The following is a 24,371-nucleotide window of genomic DNA, read 5'->3' as shown; positions in this document are numbered from 1 at the left end:
GAAATAAGATCTGAAGAAATTGTCACTTTTTTATACTTCTATCTCAGGCATATAAAAATTATGCATTTACTATTTCCAAGTTACTTCTCCCCTGTTGCTTACTGCTGGAATGTGGTGGTGAAACTTTAGAGATGTATTCTTCTTTTCAGTGCTCATGTCTTCTCAAATCACTTGGTCTTAACATTATTCTCCTCATGGAGCTTCCCAGAAAGAACTTCCTTATGCTGTGCCTTATGTTATCCTCTGCTTCAAGGACAGAGAACTATCTGAAACAAAGAAACTGGACTTTCTTTTTTTCTTCTTCTTTTTTTGTGAGACAGAATCTAGCTCTGTTGCCCAGGCTGGAATGCACTGGCATGATCTAAACTTACTGCAACCTCTACATCCCGGGTTCAAGCAATTCTCCTGTCTCACCTCCTGAGTAGCTGGGATTACAGGCATGCACCACCATGCTCAGCTAATTTTTGTACTTTTAGTAGAGATGAGGTTTCTCCATGTTGGCCAGGCTAGTCTCGATCCCCTGACCTCAAACCTTACATGATCCACCCACCTCCGCCTCCCGAAGTGCTGGGGTTACAGGTTTGAGCCACCACACCCAGCCACAACTATTTAGTTCTTTACAACAAATTTTGTAAGAAAATAAGATTTCCTTTCTTCCCATAAAATTTGTGTTACTTAAGTATTTTCCATGTAGAATGGAAAGTGATAGAATATTCAGAGAGTGTTTATACAACATGAATTTCAAAAACCATTTAGATATATGACAGTTTAGTGAGCTAAACTGAGGCTGGAAATGTTTAAAAATGTAAAAATTATAATATATAAAAATTGTGAATATACTAAATGTAGCATTTAAAGTAAGATAAGGAATTATTTAACCTATATTGCTAGAATAATTGGTTAATTATTTAGGAAAACTAAACTTAGATTTCTACCGTAGTTTCTATACAAAAATAAATTACAAGATAATTATTTAAATTTAAAAAATAAAACTATAACAAGTTGAAGAAATGGGGAAATAATGTATGTATATATTTAGGAAAAGTTTTCTAAGCAACAAAACATAAGGGACCGATTTACAATTTTAGGTCCATAAAGTTAAAGCATAAATAAAATGAAGTGCAAATACAAAACTGGAGGCAAAAATATTTATAGCAGGCCGGGCGCGGTGGCTCAGGCCTGTAATCCCAGCACTTTGGGAGGCCAAGACGGGCGGATCACGAGTTCAGGAGATAGAGACCATCCTGGCTAACATGGTGAAACCCCGTCTCTACTAAAAATACAAAAAATTAGACGGTCGTGTTGGCGGGCGCCTGTAGTCCCAGCTACTCGGGAGGCTGAGGCAGGAGAATGACGTGAACCCGGGAGGCGGAGCTTGCAGTGAGCTGAGATCGCGCCACTGCACTCCAGCCTGGGCAACGTAGGGAGACTCCACCTCAAAAAATATATATATATATATTATATATATATATATTTTTTTTTATAGCATATGATGGACAAGGGGTTAATATCGTTAATATATAAAAAAAATCACAAGCCAATTAGAAAAAAAAAAAGACTATCATATCGAGTTAAAAATTAAAAGGTAAATTATAAAACAGCCAATAAATATAAAGTGTTTAGCTGTACTGTTGATCGAAGATAAGAAGTAAACAAAAATACACCAGTTTGATTTTTTAAATAATATTCAGAGTTTTGAGAATACAGTAACATTCAGATGCTAATATGTTTATAGCTGTGTGCCTCTCTGGAAAACAATTTTTGAATAGGTATATGTATCCTTTTATCATTACTAAATTTACATATAGGATCAATAATAGTATTTACTCTTACAGGGCTTTAGGGAAGATTAAATGCGTATATAAGATTACTGTTATTATTTCAAATTTACAGTTAAAGAAACAGGCTCAGTGAGGTTATGTGACTTGTTCAGGGCCAATAAGTTCTGTAAGAAAGCATAAATTGGAACAATTTCTGTCTGCAAAGATTATGGCTGTTTTTTTTTTCCACTATTTTTTGGTCTGTATTTTTAAAATTTTTGGCACTGAGCTTCAAAAACAGTGTTTTTTATAACAAGAGATGAACAGATACACTGAAATATTGCATCGTTTTTAACGGTTGTTACTCATTAAAGGACATATCATTTATCTACAGATTTTTTCTCTTGATGCATAAAAATAAGATGGATAACATTTAAACTTCAGTGTGTTTAGAGTATTTATTCTTACCAGTAGATATTCTTTTCAGTTAATTGAACTTTAATCATAACTGTATATGGGACATATATTTTATGTCCATATAATAACATAAAAACAAAATAGTTTTTTGAAACATGAAAATTTTATGAAAATTCTAAAGTTATACATCTACATCTTGTAATTATGTTTTTACTTGCAGATGGAGAACATCATTGCAACAGTAAGAGATTCCAACCTCAAGCTGACACTTGCTTTCGGAATAGGAATGCATCATGCTGGACTACATGAGAGGGACCGAAAAACAGTAGAGGAACTATTTGTAAACTGCAAAGTTCAGGTACTTTTTTTTCTCCAATGAACACGTATTTAAATGTAACTTAAAAGTTATATTTTACTTAGATGTAAGATATTTTATTTTGCTTTTTAGGTTCTTATTGCTACAAGCACATTAGCCTGGGGTGTAAACTTTCCAGCTCATTTAGTAATTATTAAGGGAACAGAATACTATGATGGAAAAACAAGACGTTATGTGGATTTTCCCATTACAGGTAATTTTCTTAAATTCACAGAAGTACATGAAGCTCTATTTTACCCTTAGTAAATTTGAATTTGAATAATTAATCATTTGAATTTCCACAAATTTAACTTTTGAGAATTGGTCACATTTAAACAGATGATAAGTGATTATAGACTTTTTGTTTCCAGTTAAAATATTATACAAAATATTGCTGCTGTATTTACTTTTACTTACACAAAAGTAAGAAAAAGTAAGTGGCTTAAAGTAGTTACTATTAAGCCAACCAAGTTGGTTTCTAATTTATAAATAGATGAAAGTACTTCTTAGGCGCCATTAGTGAACTTCCTTAGTAAATTATGACTAAGTATTGCTTTGCTTAATTTTAAATGTGTTTCACTAGAAATGATACCTCCATGGGATTTCCAGAGCCAATGTTTATTGCTACAACTTATGCATGAAGACTCTGTTAAGATATTTTAAAACATGATAAAAGCATTTTCAGTGAGTTCAAAAAGGGAAATACATTCAATGTATATTTCCACTAAATGAATACATGTAAAAGCTACATCATTTCTAAATCATTAGTTACCTCAGAGATTTATGTAGGCTGAAAGAAAGAAATTTTATACCGGGGTGCAGGGAGGACGAGGCCTAAATGGGTTCATTATTCACGGGGAAAATTATCAAATGACTCTGCTGAAAAGATTTTTGTATATATATTTTATTTTTTACTTTTTCTTATTTAATTAAAATAATATCTATTAAACAACATTTTAAAGCATTCCACTAAAGGGAATTTTCATCTTTCTTACATCTATAAATGTTAAGAAAGACCCTTTCAAAGACTCAGTTTTTCATCATAGTTACTTGCTGATTCAATTATCTGTTTTCTGAGTTAATTATAGTAATAGGGAACTCAATGTAGTAGTAGCCATCAACATAGCAAACATATTATCACAATATTCTATTTCTTTTGTTATTTGGTTGATTATAGAAGCATGCCATAATCAGTAAATATACCTTGTGCTATGTGTCACATTGTAGAATACCTCTTTGTTCTCTCTTTTAAAGATGTCCTCCAGATGATGGGGCGTGCTGGGAGGCCGCAGTTTGATGACCAAGGCAAAGCTGTAATTCTAGTTCATGACATAAAGAAAGACTTTTATAAAAAATTTCTTTATGAACCTTTCCCAGTAGAATCAAGGTAAATCTTATTTAAATTAGTTTAAATGGATTTGTTTCATCACAAGTTGATGTTTTTCTGGTTATATTTTATTATATATAAAAATCAGTAAAGCAGGTAGCTTAAAAGAATTTAATATAATGTGAAACAATATAATTATCACTTTATGACAATATTCAATTATAATTTAAATGTTAAAAATAACTTTTTAAAATAAGCAGTATAGTACAGTGTTCAGTTGCATTGGCTATGAAGCCAGATGACCTGGGTGAAAATCTGAGCTCTACCATTTACTTGTTGATCTTGAGCAAGTTACTTAACACCTCATTGCCTTATTGCACCTATTGTAAAATGGACATGGTAGCAAGACCAGCTATCTCATAGAGTATTAATAATTATCAAATGCATTGTGCTTCAAACAGTGTCTATCACATAATAAACATTTAATAAAGTATTAGTTTGGTGAGGGTTTTCATAGTACAGTTTTACAGTTAATAAATAAATATCCAAAATAAGGGAGCATGTAATTAATGATTTAGGCTGCTGGCTCATTTGAGAATCATCCTATACCTCTTTTGGGACCCAGTAACCACTACCCCTTTCTCAAAGTCTTCTCTTGTATTCTCAGCTGAAATAACCTTTCTTCCCTCAGATTTAGGTATTTTTCATTTATAAACACTTATCACTTTCTACCTTTTATCATAGTCCTTTTCTATATATTGGATCTCCTTTACCATATTCTAACTGCATTGAAGACAAAACACCTGATTTATCCTGTATATAATTATTGGTTCTTTTTATTTTTTATAAGTGCTAATAATGTTGATTTTAAAAACTTAAAAAGTCAGCCAGGCACAGTGGCTCTCACCTGTAATCCTAGCACTTTGGAAGGCTGAGGCAGAATTGCTTGAGGCCAGGCGTTTGAGACCAGCCTGGGTAACATAGATAGATCCTGTCTCTACAAAAAAGTAAAAATAAAAAAATTAGCCAGGCATAGTGGTTCATGCATGTGGTCCTGAGGCGGCAGGAGGATTGCTTGAGCCCAGGAGTTTGAGGTACAGTGTGCCGTAACACCACTGCACTCTAATTTGAGCAACAGGGTGAAACTATCTGCAGAAAAACAAAAGAAAAAGAAAAAAAAATTAGTAGTCTAAGTACTGATCTCAAGAATTTAGAAAAAAAAAATAGCAAATGGAACTCAAAGAAAGAAAAAGATAAAGAGTAAGAGTAAACTGAAAATAAACATAACTAGAGAAAAATCAACAACACCGAAAGTTGGTTCTTTTAAAAGGATGAATAAAATTGATAAACTTTTTAGTCTAAATATCAGGAATGGAAAAATACCACAGACTGGAATAATAATAGGATATTAACAACCTAATGTAAATAATATTTAAATTTTGTATCAAATAGTAAAATTTCTTTTAAAAATTACTAAAACTGACACAAAAAGATAGAAAATCTAACTAGTCTCTCATCTATCAAAGCAATTGAATCTGAAATTTAAAATCTTTTAGAATGAAATCTTCTGACCCAGAAGCTTCAATGGTGAATTCTTCATAACATTTAAGGGTGAAATAGCATCAATCGTACGCAATCTCTTCCTAGTAGTGGAAAAGGGAAGAATACTTACCAGCTTGTTTTATGAGACCAGAACAACTTGGATACCAAAACCTGATAAAAAATTTACAAGAAGGGAATGTTAACAGACGTCTCTCATTAATATAGATGTAGAAATCCTAAACAAACAATAGTTAATCAAATCACTGTATAAAAAGATAATATATTACTACCATATGCAGTTTATTCTATAAATGCAAAGATGATTATTTGAAAGATGAATGAATATAATTCACCACATGAACAAAAATGAGAAAAATTATATAATCATTTCATAGATGTAAAAAAATTGATGAAATTCCATACCTATTTATAATAAAACTGTTAGCAAACAGGAGTTTGAGGGAATATTCTTAATCTGATAATATCTACAAAAAATCTGTATCAAGCATCATAATTTATAAGAAGATATTGAAAGCTTTCCCTTTGAGATAGGGAATGATACAGGGATTTTGCTCTCACTTCTTCCAGTAAGCATTGAGCTACAGGCCCAAACCACTGCAGTAAGGTAACAAAAAGAAATGGAAGTCCAAATATTCTTTTGAGAAGAAAGTGACTAGAAAAGCACAACAGGAAGGCTTCTGGGACACTTTCAATGCTTGATGTTGATGTTGATTACTCAACTGTGTTCACATTGTAATAATTAATTGCGTTGTACCTATATAATTTATGTAATTTTATCTGTGTATACTTCAATAAAAGTTAACTAAATTTTTTTTGTTTTGTACTTTGATATGACCGTTATTATTTTATGTATTATATAGTATTTCATAGTTTATTTATTCATTTCTCTATTAATGTGCACCTAGAGAATTTCCAGTTTTCTCCTCTTAAGTATAACGTTGCAGTGAAAGATCTTCTTTCCTATTCTCACATGTAAATGTTTCTCTAGCAGATCATAATGAAAAAGTGAAATTGCTGGTTCATAGTGATTGTTCAGATAGATATTACGAATTTGATCTCAAAATTGACTGGACCAATTTGTAGTCTGCAGCTGGTGACCTGAGAGTAACATAGCAACTGTTTTTTCAATTCAACTTATAACTATTTTCTCATGTCCTTTGCAAAAACTATTTTTAATACCTGCGTATTTTTCCATGAATTGTAGTTTTACTTAGCTTTTTCTTTTGTTAAACATTGCTTCCTTTTTTATATTTAACATAAGAAACTAAACTGAACATTTTGTTATACCAGTCTTTCAACACCTCTGATTATCTTTGTATACTCCACAACACCTGATAAATAATGTCTTGTATGACTAGGGACTTTAATATTTACAAATTAATGAAGAGAATATATTTGCTCACTCTTCTGTTCTAAATAGCATCTCTTTCATGTCAACTCTCCTTTAATCTGCCTCAGTACTTATTCCATACTTACTCCATGTCCTGTACCTGTGCTCTTCCTTCCTCTGCAAGATATCTCTTCTGTTGCCTGCTCTTACTCTACCTCTCGTGGCTGTCCTCATCTCCTGAAAGTCAGCAGTTTTCTTTTTGTCAGCTTGTATTATTTTACGCCTAGCAATTTATTTTCCAAAAATGATTGGTAGTGATAAGTACCATTTATTGAGTACATACCATGTGACAGGCACTAGTGATTGCTTTCAACAAATTATTACTACTGTTAACTTAATCTGGAAAAATATTATTATAATAGCACTTTTGTGACATTCTAACTAACGCACTTTTTATTCACATTTAAATGAAAATTATAACACTTCTTTAAAAGAAAAGGAGAACACATATATGTACTGGTGAATAATACGGGTTCACCTGAGTTCATGATACTAAGTGATTTATAGACTCATGGTTAAAGTACGTTGAAACCAAATTCCCACTAAATAATTTGGAATGAATTATTTACAAAGTATACAAAATTATATACTAAATATTTAAGTTATATAAAACAAATTTGTTTTTATCTTAGAACATAAAATCTGAATCTTGACTATGTGAGATAAATTTAAGTGTTTTTAGTTTAATGCTCTTGTATGTTTCCCATGTCTTGTTCACTATATAGTTTATTAGGAGTGCTCTCTGACCACTTAAATGCAGAGATTGCTGGTGGTACAATTACATCTAAGCAAGATGCATTGGATTATATCACCTGGACTTACTTTTTCCGACGCCTTATTATGAATCCCAGGTAAGTACAAGGGCAGTTATACACCTTTCTGTTTTGCCCCGAAATAAGACATATTTGAAAGTAATAAATTCCAAATTAAGGTACATAGAAAAAAGGCAGAACTTTGGAGATTCTAGGTATATGAATTTGTGTAAAGAATCAGATGATATCTCTGGTATCACAGTATATTAAAATATCAATAATCGTATGCATTTGTTACTTATCCTATTTTAATTACCTTAAGCCATCCTGAGGAGTTTGCTCTATAATTGAGACATGAGATACCTGAAGTCGTTAAGAAATGTGCTAAACTACATGATAGTGACTGACTTAGATGCAGTTGGAATTTTTTTCCACCTACAACTTCACAAGCCTCACTCTTTTGATAAAGCCAGATCTTACGAAGTCAGGTTTTCTGACTCATAATCTACAACTGTGTGTGTGTGTGTGTGTGTGTGTGCGCGCGTGCGCATGCATGTGTGTGTAGATGGGAGTTGGCATGTAACTGTAGATATATTTATCATTTCTATTACATAAGAATCAAGGCATTTAGTGTGACAGAAAGAGCTTTGGGCTTGGAATCAACACACTGATTCTTATATCCTCACTATCCTTTACTAATGGTGTGAGTCTGAGTCACTTTGCCTCTCTGAGCTAAATGTTCTTCATCTGGAAAGTAATGAATAGCCTCCCTCCCTCACTGGGTCATATTGAGAATTAAATAAATGAATTAAAGCCATTCTAATTCTGTATTAATTATAAAGAATATAATGTTGATTTTGAGCTGTTGTTCTGGACTGTCAGTTGCTTTACTGATCTGTACCATCCTAAAGAGTCTAGTTTAGAGACTAAGAACCTAGTCATTTTAGTCAGTTTGTCTAATTAGCACACAGAGACATAATTCTCTGAGGCCAATTTAGTACTTTAGCAAATTGTAGTTCCTTACTGAATCCACAGATACATTGCCCTTTGTATGTGTATCTCCTTTTTAAATTTTTTTAATTGTTGAACTTTCTATTTTAAATTGCAAAAAGAAAAAATAGTACAAAGCACTGTATACCCTTCACCCAGCTTCCCCATGTTAACATCTTACATGACCATGTATAGTTATCAAAATCAGGAAATTAACATTTATACAGTACTACAAGCTTTATTCAGATTTCGCCAGTTGTTCCACTAATGTCCCTTTTCTGTCCAAGATCCAGTTTAGTACCCTGAGTTGCATTTAGTTGCCCTGTCTAGTTCACTCTAGTCTGTGATATTTCCTCAGTCTTCCTTTGTCTGTCATAACCTTGACATTTTTGAGGAGAACTGGTCAATTGTTTTGTAGAATGTCCTTCAATTTGGCTTTTGCTGGTTTCCTCATCACTAAATGCAAATTATGTTATTCAGCAAGAATATTACAGAAATGATATTGTGTTCTTCTCAGGACATAATATGAAAAGGTTCTTCTCTGCTGGTCCTATCTATATTTAAAATATCACCTTGTATGTGAAAGACTCTAAAATATGTGGCTATAATCTATTGTCTGTCAAGTTACAATTTTATTTCTCCAGCCTTCTGAATGTTGCCACGTGGACTTCCCACCATCATTTCACTTTAACATGTCCAAAACTGAATTAATCATATAACTCTCAAAATATTTCTCTACTTTCTTACTTTTCTTAATATTGTCACTGCATCTGTTTACCTTGACTTAAAACTCCAAATTTACTTTTTGATCTTCCCTCTCCTTTGCTTCCATAGTTCTCTAACTGCTTAACCTGCTTTTAGTCTGTCTTTCAATTTTGCCTACTTTGTAAACTGTCAGATAGTATTGATCAGAAATTAAATGTATTATATAGGGGGTGGGAACTAGATAAGGTTTAGTTAGCAGACACAGAATGCGGTAAATCTTTAAGGTAATGAGTAGGAAACTGTCCAGTGTTTACATTTTTTTCAACCATGAGAGTGAGATGAGCCAGGAGTACAGTTGGAGACACGGGTCAGAACAGGGGTCCCACACACAGGGAGCTGGGTAGGTATGACTCCATGTTGCTCTGGTTACAAACTGCCTTCTATTTTATAATATTATGGTGAGAAAATCCACATGAAACTGTAATAAACAGTAGTAATGAAAGACAGAACAGGAAGTTTGGGGAGACTTATCACAGTAGACAAAAGATGACATCTTAAGAGGCTTATAAATTATAGAAATTATAGTGAGCCTCTGATCCAGAGTATTCTTGGGTATTAGCAATTTAGGATGTCTCCTGCTCACACGTGGTGGTAGTCAGTGTAGTCCATGTAAATAAATCAGTATTCTTTAGTTCACACCTCTTTAGCTGTAGGAAATTTGGGGACTGCAAGTCAAAAGGGTAAATTGTCTTCATGCATTGACTAAGAACTCTTTGTAGTTGTGGCAGCTGCTTTGCCTCCCATCTTGCTACCCCAGAAAGAGGGTTGAGTATCTCCCGCCTACCACCAAAGGGGCTAGTGTAGATATTAACCCACACCATCTACATAAGAGGTTCCTCTCACTTTTGCGCTTTTGCTGTCACTCTTCTTCTTGCCTGCAGTACCCTCCTTAGCTCTTATAGCTAAGTCTTAAAACAGTCTTAAAAGTCCAGTCAATGTTGATAAATGTAGCTTCAACTGATTTTCAGAAGTAACAGTTTATCCACATTTTTTTTTTTTTTTTGAGACGGAGTCTCGCTCTGTCGCCGAGGCTGGAGTGCAGTGGCGCTATCTCGGCTCACTGCAAGCTGCGCCTCCCAGGTTCACACCATTCTCCTGCCTCAGCCTCCCAAGTAGCTGGGACTAAGGCGCCTGCCACCACACCTGGCTAATTTTTTTTTTTTTTTTTTTTTTTTTGTATTTTCAGTAGAGACGGGGTTTCACTGTGTTAGCCAAGGTGGTCTCCATCTCCTGACCTCGTGATCCGCCCATCTCGGCCTCCCAAAGTGCTGGGACTGCAGGCATAAGCCACCACACCCGGCCCAGTTTATCCACTCTTGACCATTCATATTTTATGTGCTAGTTCCTTCAGTAGCCACCAATACATATGTTGAGATACCTGGCTGGGCTGTCATTATTATTCTGAAGTAGAACCCTATGCCCAAGCTGTTGCCATGTAAGTTCATAAATCTAGAATAGATACAGCAATAATTTGTTTTTCAGAAAAAGCTATGATTAGCAACTCTTAGCTTCTGTTGGAAGGTAGTAGCAACATAAATAATGACTTCTATCCTCAAAAATCATTAAAATTTACTTAAAATTATAAAGTATAAGCATTTAAAAATTAATTTTTTTATTTCTTAATTCTGTAAACATTTATTGAGTACCTACTATGTTCCAGGCACCACTCTAGCCACTTTGAAGATGTATTAGTAAACTAAACAAAAACTTTTGCTATCCTGGCACTCATGTTCTTTTAGCAGAGACGGTAGATTTTAATATTATTAAAAGGTAATAGATGTTTAGAAGGAAAACAGGATAAGGAAGATTGGGAGAGCCAGAATGTGGCCTGGGGGAGATGGGAGATTACAATACTGTATTCAAAAGAAAGTCAGGATGGGCCTCATTAAGGGTGCTGATATTTCAGCCAAAAGTTGACATAGGTAAGAAAGTTGACCACTTTCTAGGAAATAACATTTCAGGCCAAGGGAACAAGAGAGATTCTAAGGCTGGCGTGCCTGGTGTATTCAAGGAACAACAAAGAAAAGATGTGGCTGAAGTAGAGTAAGTGAAAGCAGGAAAATAGCAGGAGATGAGGTTGGGGATGTGGAGGGCCAGTGGTGATATAGGGCATGGATGGTCTTAGAAACTATGGTGAGGATTTTGACTTTCATTCTGGATGAAACAGGAACCATTGCAGAGTTTTGAGCAGGGGACAGACAGGATCTATTTATGCCGTAAGTCAGGTCAACTATAATAATAAATATTGTAAATGATTTAAACTTCCCTGTTGTAAAAGAGAAATTCTCAGATTCATTCAAACGTGATTGATATAGAAAAGCTGAAAATTAAGGATTGAAAGAAGATGTAAAGGAGAATGATAAAGAGAAAACAGCAGCTGCAGAATTAAAATCATACAAAACCAAATTCGAGGCAAAAAAATACAAAGGACAAAGGAGAATGTATCATATTGGTAACAAACACAATCACTAGAAAGTTATGGTAGTTTACAGATTTTTAGAGAACTAAAAATAACATCAGATATATAAAGCAAAAACTGAAATTCAATTAAAATTATAGCCCAACTAAATTAGTCATGTTAGGAGACTTTAACACATCAAAAAGATAAGTATTTCATAAAAAAGAGGATTTAAATAATAATATCCTTGAATTTGTATCTATCGTATCTTTGTACATATGTCCCTAACAAAATATCATTACTTACAAACACTAGTGGAAGATTTGTTTTGAAAAATTTACCATGAAGTAGACCCCAAAGAACATCTCAACATAGAGATCATAAGGCTGCATTCTCATTGTGTAATATCATAAAACCAGAAATAAACAATAAAAGGGATGGCAAAAAAATTTAACTGCTTGGGATTATAAAACTTTTATTCTAGTAAAAGATGAAATCAAAACAAAAGGTATAGACCACAGCTATACAAAAATACAAATGTAATGTAATAAGACAATGAATTTAAACCAAAGCACAATTCTAAGGAATATTTATATCTTTACAGACCTAATAGAAAATGTGAATGCTTAAAAATAAAATAAGCATTTATCTTAAAAAACTAAAGAACAATAGCAAAATGTAAATATAAGAAAGAAATTTATAAAAATAAAAATTGGAATTAATAAAGTTGTAAATAAAACTCTGCATTGATAATATTTATTGGGTGTCTACTGTATTTGAAATGCTGTTTCTGGAGCTTAACTCATTTAGTACTGTTATGATCCCCATTTTATAAATAAAGGAAGCACAGGGAGAATAAGCAACTTGCTCCCAATAGGACAGCTCCCAAGTGACAGAGGCAACACTGGGATTCCATCCCATTCTCCATCACTGTGCTCATTGTCAGGTCCACATTCCCTGTCCACTTCTCTTTTCAGTGCTATGCTGAACAGTGGGTTATTTATGGAAACTCTGCCATACTCATTCAAATGACCCTTTTTTTTGATGCCCCCCAATAAACAAACTGTCAGTTTTAATATATAAACCTTCTTCACATCTAGGTAAAAGTGGAAAAATGTGCCTAAGTAAATTTTGACAATTTATATATTTTACTTGACTGTAGTCAAGCTCTGCCACCTTCTTTTTTGATTGACTCTTTTTTTAAATAATGCTGCTATAAATATTTGTGAGATTTTGTGTGAACATAAATTTTTTTAAAAAAAATTTTAACTGATAATTATATTATGGTGTACAATGTACTGTTTCAAAACATGTATACATTGTGAAATGAACAAATCAGGCTAATTAACATCGATCACTTCACATGCTTATCATTTCTTTGTAGCAAGAACATCTACTCTTTTTAGTAATTTTGAAATACACAATACATTATTATTAACGATAGTTACCATGCTGTGCAATGCATCACCAGAACTTATTCCTTCTGTCTAACCGAAACTTCATGCCGTTTGACCAACTCTCCCTTTGCTTGCATGGCTTTCCCAACCCCTATGGCCTCTGATAACTGACATTCTACCCACTACTTCTATGAGTTTGACTTTTTTAGATTCCACATATAAGTGAGATCATACAGTATTTGTCTTTCTGTACTACCTACCTTATTTCAATGGCATAGTGCCCTCTAGATTCCTCCCCCTCTAGATTCATCCATGTTGTTGCTAATGTAGAATTTCCTTCTTTTTTAAGTATTCCATTGTGTATATATACACCATGTTTTTCAAATCCATTTGGATATCCATTGATGAGCACTTATATTGTTTCCATATCTTGGCTATTGTGAATAATGCTGCAGTGAACATAGGAGTGCAGACGTCTCTTCAACATACTGATTTCAATTCCTTTGGGTGTATACCCAGAACTGGGATTGCTGGATCATATGCTAGATCTATTTTTAGATTTTTAGGAACTTCCATACTGTTTTCCAAAGAGGCTGTGCTAATGTACATTCTCAGCAACCATGTGCAAGGATTCCCTTTTCTTCACATTCTTGTGATTGGCCCTCACTTGTATCTTTTTATTATTGTCTGTCTTAAAATCACTTTTCCCAAAAGCTGGAAGCAAACCAAGCCACAGGAAGCTGGTAAATTTTTCCCACTTATTTTTAGATCTGATAAAATTTTTTAAAATGCTAAAGTAATTGTCTCTAATGAAACACTTATGTATAGTTTTAATTTTTCCTTAATAATCCTTATCATCTAGTACCATGAATTGAGATTTGACTTTTCTTGGGAAGGAAGAATATGTATGCATGCTTGTTCATCTGCGTGTGTGTAACAAAGAGACTGAGGTTTACTTAACAATAGAAAAGAAAGACCATTTTTATAATACAGTCATATATAGGTAAAGAAATACAACCTCATATTCCAGCTCCCTTCAGTTAATCATACTACTATAAAGTCCTCACCACAGCACACCAAAAGTAAAACTTGTGTTGACAAAGATTTCAACCACTGTTCCTGAGTTGGTCACTATATGTCTATTTACAATCTTGTGTGTGTGTGTATATTATGTATATGTGCAAATATATATGCATATAAAGATAATTATGTTTATATATGTAAACACACACATATATATATATATAAAACGTACACACACACGTTAACTTGTTCAAATGAATATAAACACATGTACTGGTGCTTTCATAAAATATAATATATTCCAAATTGAGTTCTGGATTCAATTTGTATGTTCAGTTTTACTCTGTTTTCCCCTGAGAAAGCTTTTAAATATATCTGAGGCAAAAATGTTGTGGTAGTTTCAGCTGTTCCTGCAACCACTTTCACTATTTGTGTCATTATTATTGCTGCATAATCTGAACATAAAATAACATGGTGCTGTAACAAATGACTTCCCACTACTGACAGTTATAGCAGCAGCATTTCAATACTGATGAAAAATTTCCCAGCAAGATATCTGGCCAGGTTTACATAAACCAAACAGGAAATGGCTGCCACTATTCACATTAAATCCAAACCGTTTGGTGTAACTTTATTTTGTTTTACATTAATATAAAACCTCTTTCATTCTCAACTGGTGAAATTTCATCAGTATTAAGATTCGAAAAAGTAACTTGAGATTTCATATGTAGTATTCTTGTTTGTCCTTTGATAAGATCTTTTAAAGATAATTTTTGAAAAGTTTTTTAGTTTTTGATTCTTTAAATTTTATGAACTTTGTAAATTTTTATGATAAGGAGAGGTTTGTTATGACTTTTTCCCAATGGACTGCTAATAGAAGTTAGCTTGTGTAGCCCATGTGCTAGATGCTGTCAGTATCAAACTGCCTTTGACTTTCACACCTCTCAGGGGACTAGTAATTGTTGTGTTCAAACAGCCTGTAATTGTGATCCTGCTGGCTTTCTCAGTACGCTTCTGGCTATTAGAATCATTAAACAACTCAGCACCTGTTAACAGCATTGTAAATATTCAACCCTGCTTGTGTGCAAGTTGAGTCCAATATAGGGAAGTCTTACAGAGCTCAGTCTCATAAATTAGAGCTTCTGACAAGTCAATTATTGTGAAACTGGGTTTCTCTGTGAAATAAATGAAATAGCATGCTGACAAAAAGGTAGGCTGTCTGTTTATGGCAGAGAGAAGATAATGACTTGATGATTCAATGCAGTGAACATGAAACTACATTTTATCCTTTACCCATAATTAAACAGTTGTGAAATGTTTGTGTTTAAATAACCAGTAAATTAAAAATGTTGTACTGTGGAGAGTGCAACATGAAAACAGACCTTTTTGCTTAGCTGTTGCATGCTTTTTCAAGTTAGTAAAGTGATTATTAAAATTAATGATATGTAATGTTTTAAGCTAAATGCTTATAATTGTTCAGGCTAGAAGTTGCACAGTAACTAAAAAAAGTTCACCTCATAGAAGTTAAGGCTATATTATGCTACTAATGGAGAGCATATAAATCTGTACTCTATTCCTTATTCACAGAAAAATTCAAAATATATTAACTCCCAAAATTTTACGTAACCTAAAAAACTTCATTTACATTTAAATTATTTTATAGTGTCTCACAAATTGTATATCTAATTAAGATGTAACAATATCTTACTTTTATAAGGATTTGAAAATATTTTAAATGACTTTAGAATCTCAGTCCAAATATTGACGAAGAATAGTATTTGGTAAAGATCAGTGAAGTTCAATTTACTTGAATTGAATTTTGTATTTCTTCTGTTATGCAAGTCAATAAGAATGTTGGTGACCACATTTAGAAAAAAAGAACTGTGTTAAGAATAAATAACAATGAAACATTTATGTTTTCTGCATGAAAAAATGTGAACTTTTAGCAAGTTAGATTATAAATAATATTTTAGTGGCATCATCATATAATTTATTGTAATCTCAGAAGCATCATTTAGGTTGATTTTTTCTTTGGCAACTTACTTTAAATGTTTAAGAAATATTTACCCTGACTATATTTTATCTGGATGAAAACCACAAATTTGTCTTTAAAAAGTCCCAATAGGCTTAAATAAACAGACTTTAGAAGGGATGTTAATCCATTGAAATATACCTTGTAAATACGGTAAACAAAATAAAGCAAATACAGTAAATAAAATAAGATAAATATTTAAAAGAACCTGTGATTTTTTCAAGGAAAGTTTTTTTCATTGATAGTTTTAAATATTATTTGCAAGTGTACTAAATTTATTCATTAAAGCATAAAAATGGTAAAGTTGACATCCCAGTTATATATAGGACAATGGCTTATGGTAATCCGTAACAGGATCCATTAGTTTTCAAATGACCTAGTAAATGTATAGATAAAAATAGAATTTTAATTTTTTTGTATTTCACAGTAATAGTTTCAAAATATCTTCTTTCTGTAATGTCAGTTGCATAAAGAATTGTTTGTTCCAAGATCAAGGCAGACAGTTTGGTTTAAAAAAAGAATAGTTTGATTCTTACTCTACAAATTGCACTACTTAGTATCCTGGGCACATTTTGACTAGTGTTTTGAATTTAGAAATAACTTTATCAGCTATGTATTAGTCCTGACAGCTAAAAATAGTATTGGAAAATTTATAGGCTTAGCAAGCCAAAAGAATGTGAAATACAAAGTAAGCACTTATATTGTAGAAAGTTTGACTGATGAGGCCGGGCATGGTAGCTCACGCTTGTAATCCCAGCACTTTGGGAGGCCGAGGCGGGCGGGTCACGAGGGCAGGAGATCGAGACCGTGGTGAAACCCTGTCTCTACTAAAAATACAAAAAATTAGCTGGGCATGGTGGTGGACGCCTGTAGTCCCAGCTACTGGGAGAGGCTGAGGCAGGAGAATGGCGTGAACCCGGGAGGCGGAGCTTGTAGTGAGCCGAGATCGCACCACTGCACTCCGCCTGAGTGACAGAGCGAGACTCTGTCTCCAAAAAAAAAAAAAAAAAAAAAAGAAAGAAAGAAAGTTTGACTGATTGATGAATTTCGTTTCTTGGAAAACAATGAAAGAGAAAAAATATTTTAAAAATTTGGAATAACTTTGGAGATTTGTATCTTTTATATGGCTTGAATGTCCAGAATTTTTATTTTCACCTGTAAAGCAGAAGACATTATTCTAACTACTCCTCCTTAGTCATTTTCCAAAAGAAAAGAAATCTTTTCTAATGGTTAATAATTTTGGTTTTTCACTTCCATATATGCTTAGACATAAATTTGAACATTTTGTTTAAATTAATGACAGCACTAGGTTCAGTACTTATTTATCTCTTAATTAATATTGCTTTATTTTGGTCCATGCCAAGAGCTTTTCTAGAAAAAGCAATAACTTTTCGATAGATCAAAATTAAAGTAACTATTCCTTTTTAATGGAAGTAATTTTCCCAAATAAATTCCAATAGTCTCTTACTATAATAATTTTTATGTAATGGGGCCTCTTATATTTGGGTGTACCTAGCCATTTGCACTAACTTTTCTTTCTAATGAAAATATGTCCTGACATTATTAGTCCTGCTTTGTGTATTTTTAAATAATTTTTTTATAATTTACTGACCCCAAGTCTCTTCCTTTGAAGAATGATAAATATCACAAAAATTGTCATCTAGATAGTGTTCTCTATTGCTCTCAAGTTGTGGCTTTCTTTAGTCCTCTCCCATTTGAAATTGTTAGCACCCTTTTCCCAGACGATGAATATTCCCTTCCTAGTCCTGTACAGATGTAAAACCATCATGAGGGGGTCTTAGGGATGAGAACCTGTTCTCTAAGACCACTTTCCACTGCCATTCTTTGATGTGGATGGGGAAAAGGGAGGTAGGGCATATAAATTACCCATGCTGACTAGGATATAGGGTTCACCTAGTAGGAATTAGGGAACTGCCAAGATTATGGGTGTAGTCCCTTGCTCTTCAGGTCTGTTTCCAGGCACAGATCCCTAGTGGCCATAGGGTTTTGCCAAGAACTTCTCGGTGTTGCAGGGATGCACATTCACGTGAAATGTATGTCTTTAGGCTTTTTGCTTGAAAAATATACAGAGCTGGACTTATGTATTTTTCCTGTATTGAGACTTGGTTAGAATGCTTTATTTTTACCCTGATGATGTCCCTTCTAGTTATTAGGATGACATTTATTCCCTAAGCACTAGGGTAACAATAATTGACTAAATTGCCTAAAAGAACTCATCTACCACCCAAGATTAATATTTCTGTGAGTTTTGTGACGTTACTGAGGATAGGTTTTATAATAAAAGGGGATTATATTTATATATATTCTGTGAAACTGAGGTGACAGTTTTAGTAGAAAATGTCTTGAAACAAATAATAATAACCTTGCTTGTTTTCTAGCTACTACAATTTGGGTGATGTGAGCCATGATTCTGTGAACAAGTTTCTGTCCCATCTGATTGAGAAGTCCCTGATCGAATTGGAACTTTCCTACTGTATTGAAATTGGAGAGGTACGACTTAGTCATGTACATTCAAATTGAAAAGGTCGCCCAGCTTTTTGACAGGTCTTTTCCTTCTAATACTGTCAAAATTTTTAACAAAGAAAGCACCTGTCTGAATTATTAATTTTATAAAGATATGTACTTCATCGTACTCTTCATTTGTTATTCTTTTGAAATAGGATAATCGCAGCATTGAACCTCTAACTTATGGCCGAATTGCCTCCTATTACTATTTGAAGCATCAAACAGTTAAAATGTTCAAGGACCGCTTGAAGCCTGAATGCAGTACTGAAGAATTGCTTTCAATTCTAAGTGTGAGTTTTTCATACATTTCATATCTTCTCTTTTAATTTAGGGCTTAAAGTTTTGCCACCTAGTTTGTCTTGAAATTTAACAGAAACCATTTATAAAGCCCTTTCCTCTGTCAAACAAAGCAACACATCTAGACTAAGATGCCCATAGATAAGGTGACCACATAATTTATCATCCAAACTTGGATCCTTCTGATCATGGAATGAGGCCCTATTAATATTTAAGCCAGGACAGTAGATGTAAACTGGACTGTCCTGAGCAAGGTAAGTCATCACCCTATCCTTAAATATAATAGCCTCTTTGAATTATGGTTGAAAGCTTTTCATATTACTTTTTTGGATAGTTCCTATTGAATACTTATCTGTGATGCTACTGAAGTTTCTTTCATAAGCATCCACACAATTAAGTTCTTAGAATTAATGTCAGGACAGCTGTTTATCCCCCATCCCCACAAACATCCTTACCAAAAAAATGACCACAGATACATCACATGGTAAAAAACTATACTGTGTTCATTTTTCCTTTTTTTGCCAAATAGCTAAGAAATTAATATTAGAAGCATCTTGTCCAGCTTTCCTTCTACATAATGTACCCTTCTGGCTTTTTTCCCTTTGTTGATTTTAAGTGTAATAATTTACCACAAAACTTTGTTAACACATTAGTTAGGATATTCATATATTCTGACTGTTATCTTAATCCTTCAGATGTGTTGGTGCTTTTTAAAAAAGTTAAGAACAATTGGACCATTCTGTCTTTAAAGTCCTTCTCTTATAAATTCATTGACTCTATGGTAGTTCACTTAGTAACTTTTTTCCTTCCTCTCCTATTGCTTTATCATTCTCAATAAGCTTCAATATCCCAGTCACAGTTTTTCAATTTCTCAGTTTTTTCCCCTCCAGTAAACTAGTTTGTAAATTTTGTGCCCAGCATAGTGCCATGTACATTTTAGTGAGTTTGAAAATATTTATTAATGAATTGATGAAAATATTTATTAATGAACAGATGGAAGGATAGGTAGATCCTGTAATAATCAGTTTTCTATTGTTTGCTCTGTAGAAAAGAATAGAGGACTAAAGTATATAAAGCAGCTACCGAAAAATATTATTTTAAGAAATTAAAAATTTATTTCTGATGGAAGAGTACAAAATATGAAGAATTTTTTAGATCCTTAAGAATGAGATTTATATCAGCTCCTAGCCAAAGATTCATAAAAATAGGATTTCTCTGGGGAAGAGACTGTTAGCACAGGGAGCAAAATAATGGTTAATAAATTTGGGCATGCCTCTTAAATTAGTATCTGTTAGATTTAAGAATATAACTTATTTCATATTTATCTAATCTCATATTTAAGCATATTTTTCCGCCTTGGAAACATGTATGATAACAGCTAACACCTTTGAGCAGTTTTTATGAGCTAGACATTAAGAACTTTAATAAACTAATTTAATCCCCACAACCACCACTTATTTGATATTAATAACATCCCATCATTATTCCCATTTTAAAGATTAACCATCTTGTCCAAAGTGAGTGGTTTGCGGTCTAGCACCAGAGTATGGGCCCTGAAACCATCCTACTATACTGCCTCTCAAGTCATACACATATACACACATGCACACAATTAGGTGGAAGGCACTGAGGTGGGAGGTACAAAGTAACTTAAAACTAGATACATGCTGTAAAGGAAGTTTGTGAAAATCGTATGCCTACTACATTCTATACCCCTGTTTACTCCACTAAAAAAGCCAAAAAAAAAAAAAAAAAAAAAAAAAACCCTTACAATCCCAGGGGAATTAAACGTTTGTTTTAGTCTTCTCTTTGAAAAGGTATTGATCACAAAAGGTCTGTTCCCATCCTGTGAGCAGCCTGTTCTTTCTGGCATTACACTATATAAAACCAGTTATGCTGGTATATTTTTGTTAAAATAAAGTCAGCTCTCCTGTTAATAACTAAATAAATGGGACCATCTGAAAATATGTGTAAGGAAAGCTATGTAAGGGAATATTTACATAGATATGATTTGATCTACCCCATAAAAATTTCCACAGCAAGAATATCTTCTTCTCCCGTGGTGTTTAGTCCAAGGAACACTCAGCTTGTGCTAGATATTGTCTCAGTCTGTATTATCTCAATGAGGGTTCATTCTGAATGAAGAGCCATAGGACTCACATTCACAAGGAGATATGTAGGTATCACACTGTTTTCTTAATTTCTTGCCTAGGAATTATTCTTTGTTCACTAACGAACACTATGTGTAGCTACCAGCAAAATGCTAAATAATACAGCAAGATTGTATAATTATGGTGTAATTTCCAGAAATCCTTCTTCTTCTTAAGTTTCTTTAAATGACTTTTTTTTTTAACCATGGAAAGACTACCAAATGACTCACAGAACTCAGTATACTCCCTACTCTCACCTCCAAAAATGCATATTAATCTCATTGTGGTTTTAAAATAAGGAGAAAGTAGTAGTCAGACCGAAGCTGTAGGGAGCAGGATGATAATAGCATAAGAAGATGAGGAAAGCTGTGGGGATAACGTTAGTGTTTCAAACATCTGTTTCCATTATCATTGCTTTCATTATTATAATACTTAAGAAAGTCATATTATGTTTTTGTACAATTCACTCATATAACATTTGTTGTTAATGCTTCCTTTTACTAAGATACATTCATTGATGTTTCTAAAGTCATTTTTAAACTTTAGTTTTTAAATTTTTAGTATTTCTGATAACATTACAACTGAAAAACTTGTATTCTTTTGAGTATTACTTTGAACTTACCATAATATTTTCTTAAATTTTATTAGTGAATAAAGTTTTATTTCTTAAGCTACCCATTACATTTGTCTTTTGGTTTTCGGGATTTGGGGGTATTAATAATGTATAGAAATTAGGTTCATTAAGATTTTTATTTTGGGTCCTCTGAATATGTTGCAGTGTGATGATTGTGGGCACAAAAAAAACGAGCTAGAAGGTAATCATAAATTGGAAAAAAACGAATATTAAAACATCTATTCACTCTTACCAAACATTTCTAAATATATAAACCCATTATTTCTCTTCAATTATCATCAAAACACAGTTTCAAGTGATGATCTCTTGATTGTATCTAGTCCTAACTGATGGTATCTTCTTTTGGACCTTTTCTTCCTTTAGAGAATATAAGTATTTATAATCTTGAACCGAGCTATATGATTTTCTCTTTTTAAAAAAAGAGTTAGAATTCTTACCCTTTATGTAGTCATTTTGAATATTACTATTAACTTTTCTGAAATAAGAATTAGAATTTCCAGAATACAAAATCAATGTACACACATCGGTAGAATTTCTATACACCAACAACATTCAAGCTGAGAGCCAAGTCAAGAATGCAATCCCATTCACAATAGCAACAAAAAGAATAAAATGCCTAGAAATACAACTGACCAAAGAGATGAAAAATCTCTATAACGAGAATTACAAAACACTGCTCAAAAAAATCAGAATTGACACAAACAAATGGAAAGACATTTCATATTCATGGATAGGAAGAATCAATATTGTTAAAATGGCCATACTGCCCAAAGCAATTTATACATTCAGTGCTATCTCTAACAAACTACCAGTGACATTCTTCACAGAATTAGGAAAGACTATTCAAACTTTATATGGGCCCAAAAAAGAGCTTGAATAGCCAAGGCAATCCTAAACAAAAGGAACCAAGCTGGAGATATCATGTTACCTAACTTCAAACTATACTACAAGGCTACAGTAACCAAAACAGCATGGTGCTAGCACAAAAACAGACATAGATGAATGGAACAGAATAGAGAGCCCAGAAGTGAAGCCACACACCTACAACCATCTAATTGTTAACAAAAAAAAAATGAGAAAAAGACTCCCTATTCAATAAATGATGCTGGGATAATTGCCTAGCCAAATGCAGAAGATTGAAATAGGACCCCTTCCTTACCCGTATACAAAAGTCAACTCAAGATGGATTGAAGACTTGAATGTGAAGCCTAAAACCTCAAAAACTCTGGAAGATAACCTAGGAAATACCATTCTGGACATAGGCCCTGGCAAAGATTTCATGAAAAAGATGCCAAAAGCAGTTGCAACAAAAACAAAAGTTGACAAATGAGACCACGTTAAACTGAAGAGCTTCTGCATAATAAAGCAAACTATCAGTAGAATAAACAGACAGCCTACAGAATGGGAGAAAATTATTTGCAAACTATTCCTCTGACAAAGGTCTAATATTCAGAAACTATAAGGAACTTAACAAGCAAAAAAAAAAAACAAACAACCCCATTAAAAAGTGGGCAAAGGACATGAACAGATACTTTTCAAAAGAAGATATACATGTGGCCAACAAGCATATGAAAAAATGTTCAATGTCACTAATCATTAGAAAAATGCAAACCAAAACCACAATGAGATACCATCTCACACCAGTCAGAATGACTATTATTTTAAAAGTCAAAAAATAACAGATGCTGGTGAGGATGCAGAGAAAAGGCATCATTTACACACTGCTAGTAGAAATGTAAATCAGCCATTGTGGAAAGCAGTGTGGCGATTTCTCAAAATACCTTGCTGGTAGAAATGTAAATTAGTTCAGCCATTGTGGAAAGCAGTGTGTTGATTTCTCAAAGAACTTAAAACAGAACTACCATTTGACCCAGCAATCCATTATTGGGTATATACCCAAAGGAATAAAAATTGTTCTGCCAGAAAGACACATGCACACATATGTTTATTGCAGTGCTATTCACAATTTCAAAGTTATGGAATCAACCTAAATGCCCATCAACAGTAGACTGGATAAAGAAAATGTGGTACATACACACCATGGAAAACTATGCAGCCATAAAAAAAGAATGAAATCATATTCTTTGCAGAAACATGGTTGGAGTTGGAGGCCATAATCCTATGTGAAACACAGGGATAGAAAACCAAATGCCACATATTCTCACTTATAAATGGGAGCTAAACATTGAGAACACATGGACACGAAGAAGGGAACAACAGACACAAGGGCCTACTTGAATGTGGAGGCTGGGAGGAGGGAGAGGATCAAAAAACTACCTATTGAGTACTATGCTTATTACCTGGGTGACAAAATAATCTGTACCCCAAACCACCACAACACACAATTTACCTGTGTAACAAACTTGGTCATGTACCTGAACCTAAAATTAAAGTTTAATTAATTAATTACTTAATTGATTAGCAGAAGATTGTCAGGATTGGTAAAAATTCTATATGTTATGTCTGTTTATACCTTATCCTCTGAATTCTCGCCTTTTATGTTCTTTTCTTTATATGTAGAATGGTTGGGATCAGCCTGGTAGTTTTCAGAATGCTATTATATTGACAATATCACCCTTTGACCAAAGAATGGAG

At 33.3% G+C, this 24,371-nt stretch overlaps 1 protein-coding gene across 5 annotated transcripts in view; it reads left to right on the top strand.

Moving 5' to 3' along the window:
- ASCC3 (activating signal cointegrator 1 complex subunit 3) overlaps positions 1 to 24,371 on the top strand; it is a 388,871-nt gene that overhangs the window by 282,502 nt on the left and 81,998 nt on the right. For all 5 annotated transcript variants that reach the window (XM_063619908.1, XM_063619900.1, XM_055259780.2 and 2 more), the window contains 6 exons: positions 2,398 to 2,535; positions 2,626 to 2,746; positions 3,787 to 3,919; positions 7,538 to 7,663; positions 18,569 to 18,680; positions 18,851 to 18,985. In XM_063619908.1, the coding sequence (XP_063475978.1) occupies positions 2,398 to 2,535; positions 2,626 to 2,746; positions 3,787 to 3,919; positions 7,538 to 7,663; positions 18,569 to 18,680; positions 18,851 to 18,985 (765 nt within the window). The remainder of the gene's footprint in view (positions 1 to 2,397; positions 2,536 to 2,625; positions 2,747 to 3,786; positions 3,920 to 7,537; positions 7,664 to 18,568; positions 18,681 to 18,850; positions 18,986 to 24,371) is intronic.

The sequence above is a fragment of the Symphalangus syndactylus genome, chromosome 2 (assembly GCF_028878055.3).
Source record: "Symphalangus syndactylus isolate Jambi chromosome 2, NHGRI_mSymSyn1-v2.1_pri, whole genome shotgun sequence".
NCBI lineage: Eukaryota > Metazoa > Chordata > Mammalia > Primates > Hylobatidae > Symphalangus > Symphalangus syndactylus.
This window is presented reverse-complemented; position numbering and strand designations above follow the sequence as displayed.